This window comes from Astyanax mexicanus, chromosome 20 (genome assembly GCF_023375975.1).
Source record: "Astyanax mexicanus isolate ESR-SI-001 chromosome 20, AstMex3_surface, whole genome shotgun sequence".
In the NCBI taxonomy this organism is placed as follows: Eukaryota; Metazoa; Chordata; class Actinopteri; order Characiformes; family Acestrorhamphidae; genus Astyanax; species Astyanax mexicanus.
In genome coordinates this window covers 38,685,863-38,699,983 of record NC_064427.1, presented here as the reverse complement: position 1 = coordinate 38,699,983, position 14,121 = coordinate 38,685,863, and the positions used below count along the sequence as shown (strand labels likewise).

General features: G+C 38.3%; 1 protein-coding gene across 7 annotated transcripts in view; it reads right to left on the bottom strand.

Moving 5' to 3' along the window:
* The window catches only part of fryb (furry homolog b (Drosophila)), a 163,511-nt gene that overhangs the window by 64,049 nt on the left and 85,341 nt on the right, over positions 1–14,121 (bottom strand). For all 7 annotated transcript variants that reach the window (XM_049468900.1, XM_022681467.2, XM_049468897.1 and 4 more), the window contains exons 19-31: positions 13,331–13,504; positions 12,047–12,133; positions 9,799–10,058; positions 9,007–9,196; positions 7,490–7,614; positions 6,355–6,412; positions 5,447–5,538; positions 3,270–3,442; positions 2,903–3,063; positions 2,074–2,184; positions 1,760–1,914; positions 335–434; positions 75–246 (exon numbers count right to left, since the gene is read on the bottom strand). In XM_049468900.1, coding sequence (XP_049324857.1) covers positions 75–246; positions 335–434; positions 1,760–1,914; positions 2,074–2,184; positions 2,903–3,063; positions 3,270–3,442; positions 5,447–5,538; positions 6,355–6,412; positions 7,490–7,614; positions 9,007–9,196; positions 9,799–10,058; positions 12,047–12,133; positions 13,331–13,504 — 1,858 coding nt within the window. The remainder of the gene's footprint in view (positions 1–74; positions 247–334; positions 435–1,759; positions 1,915–2,073; positions 2,185–2,902; positions 3,064–3,269; positions 3,443–5,446; positions 5,539–6,354; positions 6,413–7,489; positions 7,615–9,006; positions 9,197–9,798; positions 10,059–12,046; positions 12,134–13,330; positions 13,505–14,121) is intronic.

Sequence of the window (14,121 nt, the reverse complement as noted above, 5' to 3'; positions counted from 1 at the left end):
AGGATGAGTAAACACATTCTGTGCTAGTTCCATACATACAGGGACATATAATCACAACTAAACAGAAACTGTACCTGAGAAGAGGGGCAAGGTGAGCTCTGGATACATGCAGGCGAGCTGGTTGGAGAGCTGTGAGAGAGAGACACTGTAGAGAGGAGGCAGAGGGCGATGGGTGCCATATAGGATATTTCCTGACTTCTGGCCCACAATTCTCTTAGAGTACACTGATAGCTTTGCCTCCAGAACCTTTAATAATGACAGAAAACAAGAAATGTGAACACACATACAGACATAATTAATATGCAGTATTTAAAGATTAAAATAAGTTTCTTACCTGCATGAGCTGCATGGAGATCTCATAGATCTCTCTGCTGGTGTCAGATGATTTAAAGAGCACCAGGTTCAGCAGGGTCACAAGGTCACAGGGATAGTTTCTGAAAGAAAGAGAAATATATATAGAAATATATATATATTTATATATATATAGAGAAATAATCTAGTATGAGTTTCTATAATAACATATTTTCTATAAATACAGGGTTCTTGCACCATTTAAAAGTCAAATTTAATGCTTTTAAGACCTTTTTAAGACCTCAATAAATCATTTTAGCTAACTCTCTGTTAACCTTAGTTCTCTCCCAGTGAATGTTAGCTAGCTCACTGCTAAAGTTAGTATGTTAGCTAGCTCGCTGCTATAGTTGGTATGTTAGCTAGCTTGCTGTGAAAGGAAGTATGTTAGCAAGGTCGTCACTAAATTTTGTATGTATACTAACTTGTCGCTAATATTAGTATGTTAGCTAGCTCGTCGCTAAAAATAGTATGTTATCTAGCTCGCTGCTAAAGTTAGTATGTTAGCAAGGTCATCGTTAAATTCAGTATGATAGAAAACTTGTCGCTAATATTAGTATGTTAGCTACCTTGCTGCTATAGTTGGTATGTTAGCTAGCTCACTGCTAAAGTTAGTATGTTAGCAAGGTCGTCGCTAAAGTTAGTATGTTAGCAAGGTCGTCGCTAAATTTAGTATGTTAGCAAACTTGTTGCTAAAAATAGTATGTTATCTAGCTCGCTGCTGAAGTTAGTATGTTAGGAAGTCCTCGCTAAATTTAGTATGTTAGCTAACTTGTCGCTAAATTTAGTATGTTAGCTAGCTTGTCGCTAAAAATAGTATGTTATCTAGCTCGCTGCTAAAGTTGGTATGTTAGGAAGGTCGTTGCTAAATTAAGTATGTTAGCTAACTTGTCGCTAAAATTAGTATGTTAGCTAGCTCGCTGCTAAAGTTAGTATGTTAGCAAGGTCGTCGTTAAATTTAGTATGTTAGCTAACTTTTCGCTAAAACTAGTATGTTAGCTAGCTTGTCGCTAAAGTTAGTATGTTAGCAAGGTCGTCTGTATATTTAGTATGTTAGCAAACTTCGCTAATATTAGTACATTAGATAGCTCACCTCTAAAGTTAGCATGTGCATCATTGTTCATGTTTTAATCATTTTTAGTTCCATTTCTAAGTAATAGGCCTATGCCTTTTCAAAGCTACACTGTTTATTAACATAATTCTAAACAGATTTCTCTCACTCAAACTACTCAGAACCGTAGTTAAAAACAGTTTGAACTACAGTCTACAGTTTAAATCTGGCTCGGGCTCAAAATGACAGTGAATAAGGTGGGCCGGGTCAGGCTGGAACAGAGTGTGCACAGCTTCAGGTAGGGTCAGGCTGGATTTTTGGTCCTGACCTAAACTCTAACTCACACTAGGCTGATCTTACCTGCTCCCACACACTGTAGCAATGGCTTTAAAGCAGCCTGAGGCCAGCTGGTAGGATCCAGTGAAGCAGCGATCCACCGCCCAATTAAACAGGTTCAACTGATCAGGGTTCAGCTCCAGCAGCAAGATAACCACTTCACAGCCCAGTCGATGCACCTGCAGCAGGTAACGATGCAATCAGTTACGCAGCAAGCGTACAAATGGGTGATAAAATGGCCAAGAAGATACAAACACAAAGCAGTTCTAGTGCTGCTGGAATGGCAGTATAAGTGTTTCAGTATGTTAGAACATTTACTACAATGAGAAAAGTCCTACCCGCAGATCGTGGCAGCCAAGGATATTGTCCAGCCATTTGTAGAGATAGCCATCAGTGGACAGACCCACATTATCAAAGACAGGCCCACAACACAATACTGCTGACATAGCCTGGAGGATACAGACACAAAAAAATACTCTCTTTTAGACACATCATGTTGAAATGCAGCCTGTTTACAAGCAACAATCAAATAAAGCATCAGAAAAAACATGGGACCATTAAATTATTTTAATTTTCATTATAAACATGAAATCATACAAAGAAATGCTGGTCAGCGCATGCGCAGTGCTGTAAAGGAGCACATATCGATAGGTAGCATAACTCGACAGAACACCAGTTCCCCCCGAGCGCAGCTTATTCACACAGCGTCTCTCTCTTGCTAACTGTTATAAACACTGCTGGGAAAAGTTCAGCTGCGCTGCCATGGAGAACAAAACTCTTTTTCTTTTTATTTAAACAATTTGTTTTTTTTTTTCCCCAACATTTCATTTTTTCACTCAGTAACGGTGAGTTTTCTAGTGTAGTGAAGTAAATTACTTGTGTCAAAATGAACTTGAGTAAAAGTAAAATTACCTAATTTGAAAACTACTTTAAAAATGACAAATTACTTATAAAATCGACTCAATTACAGTAATGTAAGTAAATGTAATTAATTATTTTCCACCTCTGCAGGTGACTCTACCTCTTAAAGCTGACTGAGAAAATGCCAAAATGTGCAATTTGTTAAGCAATTGATATAAAACTAAAACTAAATCTGAGATACCTAGAAATCACTCAATAAATGAACTAACATGAAATAAAGTCAGCACCGATTTTATATTGCAGTACCTTTAAAGCACAGTACTGGTAGCGGGTGATCTGGTGGTTGCGGTCACTGTAACGGTCCAGAGGCGTGAACATGACGCTGAACGGGCCCGCCCACTGGCTGAACAGGATGAAGAGGTGATGCCGCAGACTCTGCTGAGGGAACAGGAATCTCCGGTGGTGCACTAAGCAGAGAGAGAAGACGTGTTTTTATATTTCCTTAACATCTTATGCGTAATAATATCATAATAATATACATTATAATTTTATGTGTATATGTATACTATACACGCACATACTTTTGACAACATAGTGTATATTTATCATGTGCAGTCAGTGAGAAAGTGTGTTTAGAAGCAGAGCAAATCAGGAGAGTGTGATTATTAACTACCTGGGACACACTGGATGAGGTTGGCCACCATGCCGCTGAAATGAGCTCGGATGTCTTTCAGAATCTCAAGTTCTTTATCGTTCTCAGCCTCTAGAAGCATGCGTGTCAGATCCACATACTCCAGGAAGAGAGCTCCCAGAGCCAGAGAGTCTCTCTCTAATGCTCCATTTGTGCTGTGGGCAGAGAGAAAGAGAGAGACATTAGGAAAATGAAAATAAAAAACTTAATTTATGACAGGGAGGCTCAGTGGTTAGCAAGTTTGTCTCTCAGCACCGAGGTCTTGGGTTCAAGTCCATATCTGGATGGATTTTCTCCCTCATGTTCTCCCTGTGTCTGCGTGGGTTTTCTCACACAGTCCAAAAGCATGGAGATCAAGTAAATTGGATATTCTACATGGCCTAGACACTCTAAAAATTGTACATATGTAAATGTGTATGTGGGTCAATGTGTGTGTGACTATGTCCTCTGTGTCCGATGCAGTTCTCCAGGTGGACAATTTTTTCCGGTTGAGAGTAGGTCGTGTGTGGATGTGGTTGTGAGTTTCTAGAATTGCGCTATATATATATATATATAACTTCATAACTTCAGTTGTGTATGCGGGAATCAGATTTACAGCCAATATTTTGGTATAGATATTAAGTACAACATTAGTGGTACATGTCCACTGGCACTTTTCTTCAACGCATGGAAGCAATAGATGTAGTCAATCACAGGTGTAAGATTAAAAAATTTTATTCAATCAAAACTCTGTAATTTATAGTTCTATAAGTCCATATTCCACCATTGACATCTTTTTCTTCAAATTATACAAAGATATGCGGTAAACTGACAGGAAACTGACTTGTGGGGAAACTTACAGACACCTAATACCAGCCGTTCTTATCGATATTATCAACGTCCAGATATTTAGAAACACTCTATGATAATAGGTGTATTTACAGACTCGACATGGACGTACTGTCCACTATTATATTCAGTCTATGTTTGGAACAGACTGCACTCTTTACTGCTGTACTGTATTTAGACTACACTGTCTTTCCTTAAAAGAAATTACAAATAAAGCCTGGGTGTGGTGAAGAAGCTGGAGTAAACTGGAGAAAACTGTGAAAAATGGTCTGGTAGAGGAAGAGGTCTAAAAGATTCAACAGCTTGTCTAAATACAGCATCTTTCAGCTCAGCTTAACACAGAACCGAGTTTCAGTTTTAGCTGTTAAGAGAGGTTTTGTAACTGTAGGTTTGTTTACAGGTGGAGTGGCAGAAGGAAAATCTTTGCTAAAATGGTAAAATGAGAAAAGCAGGCTTGTTTGCCTGGGCAACAGTTTTTTGCCCTGTAAAGCGGATTATATATGATCAATAAACTCCTATTTTGTGGTCTATTTTCATTCAAAAGGCACACTGAATTAAGGCGCATTATGTGACACTAGTAAGGAACAGAGGTGTGGCCATGTCTTCCTTCTAATTCAGCAGTTCTCGCTGCTGGGTGGCACACAAAACTGTAATTCTTAAGTAATCGAGGGCTGGATGTTAAGATACACAGATTTCTCCCCTGAAAACAGCTTATTTTGATAAGTATAGTGCTTCCGTTAATTTTACAGTAAGCTTAGATTTCCAAAGTTCCACTAAGACGCTAACCACCGCCTGACAGCACCACACTGAGGAACCCCGAATGCTCCAGTAAGCCAGGACAATATTAGCTAGCTGTAAACGTGCAGGCTACAGCCTGATATACTCACCTATGAACATTGAAAGAGCTAACGCAGTTAGCGGGTAATGCTAATGCTGCTCCAGCAGTGCTAGTGCTAATAGGCCGCTAATACTCACCTTTAAACGGCGGAAGAGCTATTGCTTAGCTAATGCTAATACTGCTCAAGTTGCGAGTCTTGGTGCTGGAGAACTAAACTGAAACTGAAAATTTATACATAAGGCACACAGGATTATAAGATGCACTGACGATTTTTTGAAAAATGTAAAGGTTTTAAGGACATTTTAAGTAATTTTAAGTGCTTCTGATCGACAGCGTAAGATACAATCCAATACAACGCAAAACAGTAGTTCATATTGTCATTTTATTGAATTCTTAACCAGATGATTATAGAGAGACTGGTTGAAATAAGTGAATGTAGACTGCACAGTGTGAACAGTGTGACAGCTGCAGGGCTCCAGCATGTGTGACCCACCTGTCACTGATGACCCCTGAGTCAGCCAGAAGCTCAAAGATACGCAGCAACTGCAGTCTGAGCAGATCCCTTCTCTCCCTGCGTTTCTTATTCTGTAAAGAAAGGCCATTTCATTCACTTATTATATACAAATAGACATTAAATTACTTCAAAAAATTGTTTAAATGATGAGACTTACAGTGGCTTGCACATGTATTAATACCCCTTGAGCTTTTGTCACATTTTGTCACCTTACAACCACAAAATTAAATGTATTTTATTGAGATTTGAAGGAAAAGACCAACACAAAGTAGCACATCACTGTGAAGTAGAGCTAAATTGTAAATTACAAAAATTACAATTGGCCACAAGCCATGGTAGGGGACACAGCAAACATGTAGAAAAGGTGCTGTGGTCAGATGAGACCTAAGCTTAAATACAAAGCACTATGTGTGGTGGAAAGATGACACTGCTCATTATCCTGAACACACATCCCCACTGTGAAACATGGTGATGGCAGCATCATGCTGTGGGGATGAGTGAGTTGATGGGAAGATGGATGGAGTTAAAAAATACAGGGCAATCCTAGATAAAAACCTGTTGGAGGCTGCAAAAGACTTGAGACTGGGAAGGAGATTCACCTTCCAGCAAGACAATGACCCTAAAAACGCAGCCAGAGCTACAGTGGAATGATTTAGATACTTTTTTTTTAGATTTTTATTTGATACAAATTTTTTAAATCATGTGTCAGTTTCGTGCCACTTTAGAATTGCATGCTACTTTGAGTTGGTCTATCACTTAGAATGTCAATAAAATACGTATACGTTTGTGGTTGTAAGGTGACAAAATGTGAAAAAGTTCAAGGGGTATGAATACTTTTGCACGCTACTGCATGACATGATAAGAGCCAAAGCCATGTGTTCACTCACCTCAGGTCTTCGTTCTAAAGCTTCTTTCATGAGTGGATGAAGCTCCTCCACCAGCTCCCTAAACACACACACACACACACACACACACACACACACTATAAGCATAGCTTCAATACAGTTCTGGAAAAAAATAAGAGACCACTTATAAACTTATAAATTATGTGTTTTTTGTTAATTTTACCAAATTGAAAACCTCAAGGATGATCACAAGCCATCAAACCACCAAACTGAACTGCTTGAATTTTTTCCAAAAGCAGTGTGTAAGACTGGTGGAGGAGAACATGATGCCAAGATGCATGGAAAAAACACTGATTAAAAACCAGGGTTATTCCACCAAATATTGATTTCTGAACTCTTAAAACTTTATGAATATGAAGCTCTGCATCTTTTTTTGTTATTTCAAATAAATTGCAAATTGCAAACAAATGCTCTAAATGAGAATATTTTTATTTGTAATTTGGGAGAAATGTTGTCTGTAGTTTATAGAATAAATCAAAAATGTTCATTTTACTCAAACATAAACCTATAAATAGCAAAATCAGAGAAACTGATTTAGAAACTGTGCAATTCGTCCAAAAGTCAAAATGATAAATTTCCTTCACTTTTAAGAGACGTTAACGTCTTTACACGCCTTGCATGCTTTGAATTCCTAACTGTTAAACGTTTCGACATGAAACGCATGTGTGCGTTAACCTGTTGTGATAGGTGACTTTTGAATTCATACCTAAATTTTTCTTCAGCACTCATCCAATTAAACACTTCAGCATCTGTGGAATATTTTGTGCACTGAAAAAAAATCATTTAGTGTCAGGTTTGATTATATTCCACTCAAACGACTGACCCAAGCTAGCGTGCTGACAGCGGTATGACAGCTATCTGCGCTATGTGCACAATGACCACGCCAAAACACAACATCTGAACACATGCTGTACAAGCAGTGCCTTCACGCTACATTTCTGAAAGATATGATTTTCTTAAGTGGTTGAGCAGTAATGGCTCATTCTAGCGTAGAAATCCCACAGGCTGCTCGAGCAATCTTCCAGTGTCAAGACTGATTTAAAGGAAGATAACCTTTATGCACGTTCTCACGCACACAAACACATGCACATCCACACACACGCACAAACACACGTACCTGAAAACAAGAGAGTTGGTCCGGCCAAAGCCCAGCACCAGAGATTCTGTGATCTCGATGCTCTCCAGCCGCATTAGAGGGACCAGCTGCTTCAGGAGCCAGGCTACTGAGGGGGTTCCAATGACCTGCTCACACACAAATACACACAAATAGTCCTGAATCAGAATCAGTTGAACATATTGAACATATATTTTTTTTCTTTATATGCTGACAAGAGCAACACTTAACAGTAGAGCAGATAGAGCAGATGGCCAGTGTGCTTTTGTGTCTATGTTACCTTCTGGCTCTCTTCTTTTTAGTTAGGCTGTTACAGCTTGTCACTGGGGCTGTATCTTATATTGAGGTACAAAAGGTACCTTTCAGTGAAAGTCCTTTTTTGTACCCATGGTTTTTGTGCCAGTAAAGATTATAAAGATTATAAACATTATCATCAACTGAATATGGCTCAAAAACTTGATGATCCAAACTTGTCTGGCTTTCAAATAAAAAATGTGCAATTAAAATATATATAGTTTATTAGTACAGTGGTACAGAATACTGAATGTACTTTTGGCTGCAGGTTAAATGGTACAAATTTGTACTTATTGCTGTTAGAAATGACTTTGTACTTCAGAGGGAACAAATCTGACCCTGTAAAGACCAATATTATACCATTGAGGCTTTAAGTACAAAAAAGAACTCATATCGTACCTCTGTTTTTTAGTGTGTACAGTCAGATCTGCTGGAGTCGCTAGCCACACTCTGATAATCTATTCACATTATCTTTACCCAATCCAAATCCAAACAGAACTAATTCCATCTCTATAACTCTTTATCTGAGTTAATGATAGCCCGTCTGTCCGGACTGATGATGTTTCTCATCGAGCTTGAACCTGTTTAGTAGGGAGAGGGATCTGGCAACCCAGAAGCAATGGCGGCAAGTGCGGCGGCTGAGCTGTGAGAGCAGCTCTCAGCAGAAGAGGAAAATTCAGGTATTTGTACAGAAGATGCTTCTGCTACTTTTAAGTTGTATGTCTGGCTGCATTTTGGCTCCAGTGGAAACAATAAACGGTAACAGAGTGACCAACAAGACACAAACCATATATAAATACTGTAAGTAAATCCTACACCTGACTGTTTCATAGACAGCTGTACTAATCCCTTAGCTCTGTACTGTATTTAAAAACATGTTCTGTCTCTGTTTCACTTCAAGCATAGTCTTAATATGACTGGTTATGGTTTGCACATATTGTTTGCACTTTATAGCACCTAGAAAAGTTTTCTTTTTATTTTTTATTTATATTGTTTCTCTTTTTATAGACTCAATTTGTGAGAGAAGGCTGTTGAGTCAAATTTTGTCAAATAAAAAAAATCATTCACAAGTAATTTATTTTACGTTTTCTTTAAAATATTTAAAAGTTCTCATAAACCCAGTATCGTATCTCATCTCGTCTTCTGAGATAAGTGTCTCATCACACCTCTAAATTATAATATCAAACAATTATTAAAATACTGGCTATAGTATCTAGGAAGTGTACCTTGTTGTCGTAGGTGATGCTGCCATCAGGTGTGGTAGCCATGATCTCAGGGGTGGAGGCCCTAAGGTGGCCCGGGCTCATAATGCTTGGCTTGGCAACACCCAGACAGAGAATCAGGTAGTTTCGCCACAGCGTCACATAGCCATCAGCCGGACCCGGAGTGCTCGTCTTTTTGGCATACACCGGACTGCTGCAGGTGGACACAGGTTGGGTTAGAGGTCAGAACATATCAATCTTCTAATACACGTATTACTATTATATTACAATGAAAATATGTTAAAATAAGTGTTTTATAATATTTAATCTCTCTTTTATCCACGCTTTGAAGAAAAAAATAATGATGTCTTGTTCTCTTGTGTTTAATGTGTTTGAGAGCATCAGTTAAAGTAAAGTAGTGAAGAGGTAGAGTTACAGGTATACAGTGAATAGTGAATATTTGAGTAATGTTCGAATCCAGATTATGAGAAGCAACAACTACTCAACTAAATAATGGGAAAAAAATGATTTTAAGAAATAAAGGTCAGTCAATTAGAAAAAAAATGAAATTATCTTTAAGTACAGTCGCAAAGACCATCAAAATCATTATGATAAAACTGGCTCTCATTAGGAATGACCCAGGAAAGGAAGGCGAGCGTTACCTCTGTTGCACAAAAACAGTTGATCAGAGTTCACAGCACCCCAGCCAGATAAGAGCCCAACTAAAATGCTTCACAGATGATTTAGCTTTTAAGTTACTCCATAATTTCTTTTGCGCTCCTTTATATAGCCTATATGACACTGAAACTAACTCACTTGGGGTCCACTAAGGGCATGAGTAGCTGCAGGCGTGTGAATGCGTAAGGCCAGGCGTAGCTCAGAGCCATCATGCAGTGTTTAGGCAAGTGCTCTTGTCGGAGGAAGCTGTAAAGGCACAGCACCCAGGGGTCCTTCACAGACTGGGCAAAGATCCACACATGAGAGGGGCTCTTAACGTCGTAGTGGCTGTTGACTAGACGAGCGTTCCACTCCACCAGCCACTGCAGGTCCACTTGGTGACTCAGAGGCAGAGTGGCCTGCAGACACACAGAAAAAGAGCCATGAATGGAAGAACAGAAGAATAGCCATTTATCACAGTACAGAACTGTTCCTTTCCTCGAGACAAAATATTTAGATTCTTCAACTGAACTAAACTGAACTAGTGTAAACACCAGTGGCGTGCAGTGAATACAGTGGGTACCCCTTCTGCAACCACCCCCCTATACCCCCCCTCACCCCACCGCCAGCCAACCGATACACATACATAAATATTACAATAACTACATATTCTCTGTCTTGACTTATTAAGTTATATTAACTTAATACATATAATACATATTAACAGCCCACAAATACAGTTGGGACATTCCAGGATTTTGGTACATTTCCTGTCCCACCACTTAAATTTCAAATGTACATATCCAAAATATCTAAATGACTATTTTTTGTGAACAATGTACTTGTTATAAGACAAACTGTAAAATATGGTGGAAAAATAAGCTGCTTAGATATTATTCAAAAGACCAATACCTTTGGAGCACCTCAAAAAATGGCTGTTTTCTCTTGTCCCACTCATTGGGTGTCCCACTCCTTTGTCAAATTTAACAATTAAAATAATCTCTAAATAAATGACTTCCTCTTGTATATTGTTGATCTGCATCTCCTTTACTCATGAAAACAACTTCTTTGGTCTACATTGTTTTGCATGTTACAGTTTTTATGCTGTTAAGTTGTGTCCCACAACATGCGCTCAACCCTGTTACCATAAGGAATTTTACCTGCAGAGAAAGAGTTAAAAATATTTGTCTACTGGCACAAAGGAAGTGACATCACAAGGACATTTTCTGCCCACATGGCAAGACCAAGAGTTAGTGCTCTAACAATTTTCAAGTTTTTTTCCAAATATGTTTGTCCAAGTTGTGTGTGTCACTCAGTGAACTCAACCCTGTTACTCATACTGTAAGACTAATAATGAGTAGAGTCAAAATTTACTTTATATACTTATATAACCATGTTTGTGCTTGATCTTGTATACATAGCTAAATTTTACAGTTAGCATCTGTTCCTGGGGTAAACCACAACTTAGCCTAGATTTACAACCCTGTTACTCGCAACCCTGTTACTGTAAGTTACCAAATATATTGCATAATCTAATTTTAAAAACTGCTTTGATGCCTGAGCTTGACGAATCAAACTTTTTGATAGTCTTTTACCTGTATTTAATAAATATATGACTAAAAATGATCAAATTGAAGATCACATTTTCAGAAGTGACCATCTCTGAAATGCACCAAAATCCTGGAATGTCCCAGCTACAAACTACAAAAGTGTAGGCAAAGTGCTTAATTTGCCTACAAGTACAACCATTCAACAAAGATCACTCATTTGGATGTCCACAGTACACCAGAGCAGCCAAAACATTAAGTACACACAAAAACTCACCAGTCAGGCGGCCTATTATTGTGAATTAGTTTTACATTGAAGGAGAGCCTTTAATTAAAGGCCTTTTAATATGATGTAACACAATATCTGTCTCATTTACAGTCTCAATTCCATGATAGTTAGCTAACTATCGAATTAGTCACGCATGCGCTCCGTTTATGACAGTCATGGCCCCGCCCCGTAGTGAAAATCATTGATCTGATTGGTTAGATTGTCCTTCGACTTTGCTAACAGACTCATTACTACACCCTTCTCAAAATCAGGAGAAGGGTCCACGAGCAGACACAAGGGGGAGGAGCCATTTTAAAAAGCTTTGATTGGTTAAAACCGCTGTCAGTCAGATAAGAGTCCTGTAGAAACTGAAAAACACAGACTAATGCTTTAAATTAGTTGCTGTTTTTTATTTTAGTTAATTTATAAAATAAATTCCTACACTTACAATAATTATAAATATATTTCCTGATTAAAAATTATGTACTTATTTACATGCATTTATTGTCACCCCTTCTCTGAATGGTTAGAAGGGTCTCACTGCACACCACTGGTAAAAACACAGTCAACAAAGCAAAACGCAAGTGCTCACAGAGTCGGACACAGCCACATGAACAAAGCTGTCCAGGACTGCGGGGCTGAGCCGGTCCATCACTTCAATCATGGGCTTATCGTCATCCTGTGGAGGAAAGAAATAAAACAGTGATTAGAGGTCTTTAGGAATTGTGATTTATGATCAGGTTACCCTTTCCACTGTCCACTGTGGGTGGTAATGCCTTTTACGACATACAGCTCTGGACAAAAAATAAGAGAGCACTTAAAAATGATGAATTTCTTTAAATTTAACCAAATTGAAAACCTCTGGAATATAATCAAGAGGAAGATGGATGATCACAAACCATCAAACCACCAAACTGAACTGCTTGAATCTTTACACCAGGAGTAAAGCAGCATAAAGTTATCCAAAAGCAGTGTGTAAGACTGGTGGAGGAGAACATGATGCCAAGATGCATGGAAAAAAAAAGTGTGATTAAAAACCAACCAGGGTTAATCCACCAGATATTAATTTCTAAACTCTTAAAACTTTATGAATATGAACTTGTTTTTCTTTTTTTTGCATTATTTGAGGTCTGTTATTTCATCTCATCTCATCATTTCTCATTTTCTTCAAATAAATGCTCTAAATGACATTTTTTTTTAGTCGGAATTTGGGAGAAATATTATCTCTAGTTTATAGAATAAAAAAACAATGTTCATTTTACACAAATATATACCTATAAATAGAAAAAAAATATTCAGAAACTAAAGTTGTCTCTTAATTTTTTTTCCAGAGCTGTATGAACCGATAGGGTGTCAAAATGGTATATGTTTATATGTACTTCCCATCCAACCACTACCAGATTCACTCAATCTGGATGGAGAGATTTATCTGGATAGGGTTTTTAGAAAGAGCAACACGCTGAAATCAAACAGGTGTAACGAGGCTATTTCTAAAATGTAAGGAGTAGAAATTACAGATAAATGTGTAAAAGTAGAAGTAAAAAGTAATCACTCAATAAAAAATAATTACTCCAGGAAAGTAGAGATAGCCAACATTTCTACTTAAGTAAGTTAACAAAGTATTTGTTCTTCATTACCTGACACCTCTGTATCGGAGAGGTGACACTGCGCAATGTGCGTTAATGGAGATTATAAATACATAGTGCACAGCAAAAACTGGAGACTGGAGTCTGGACACCTTTCATCATAAAGTGTATTTTTATCACTGTGAGGGAGTTTTATCTATGTAATAGCAAGCAATATTCTTTTATGGCTTTTTAATGGTTTTAAAGGCGTAAACAGGCAACGTTCGTGTTTCATCTTCAGTCTGACTCACCTCAGCCTGGCCGATGGCGGTGAAGAGGCAGCGTATCTCTCTGAGCACGGCCACAGCGAGCTTGCGTGTGCTGGTCTGACAGGAGCAAAGCAGCAGTAGGGCCAGGCCTTCCACAGCATGCAGCACTGTGGAGTGAGGACTGCGCTCTACAGGCAACCTGGAGCTCTGAGCCAGCTGGAGTAGACAGAACAAACACAAACACACATGGTTTAGTGATTACACAATGGTTCATCATACAAATGTACCAATCTCACAGATACATTACATTACATTACATTACATTACATTACATTTGGCAGATGCTTTTTTCCAAAGTGACTTACAATAGTGAAGTACAAAAGTAATAGAAGTTAAAAACATCTTTATATAGGGTCTAAAGGAGGTCAAAGGGAAATAATGGGATAGAGAAGTGAAGGAGGGGAAGAAGGAAATGAGGTTAGAAGTAGTTAGTGTGTTAGAGGTGTTAAGAGAGTAAGTGCTCTTTGAAGAGCTCTGTCTTCAGGAGTTTATTAAAGATAGTGAGAGATTCTCCTGATCTGGTAGTAGAAGTAGTTAGTTAGAGGTGTTAGGAGAGTAAGTGCTCTTTGAAGAGCTCTGTCTTCAGGAGTTTATTAAAGATAGTGAGAGATTCTCCTGATCTGGTTGTAGAAGGTAGTTAGTTAGAGGTGTTAGGAGAGTAAGTGCTCTTTGAAGAGCTCAGTTTTCAGGAGTTTATTAAAGATAGTGAGAGATTCTCCTGATCTGGTAGTAGAAGGTAGTTAGTTAGAGGTGTTAGGAGAGTAAGTGCTCTT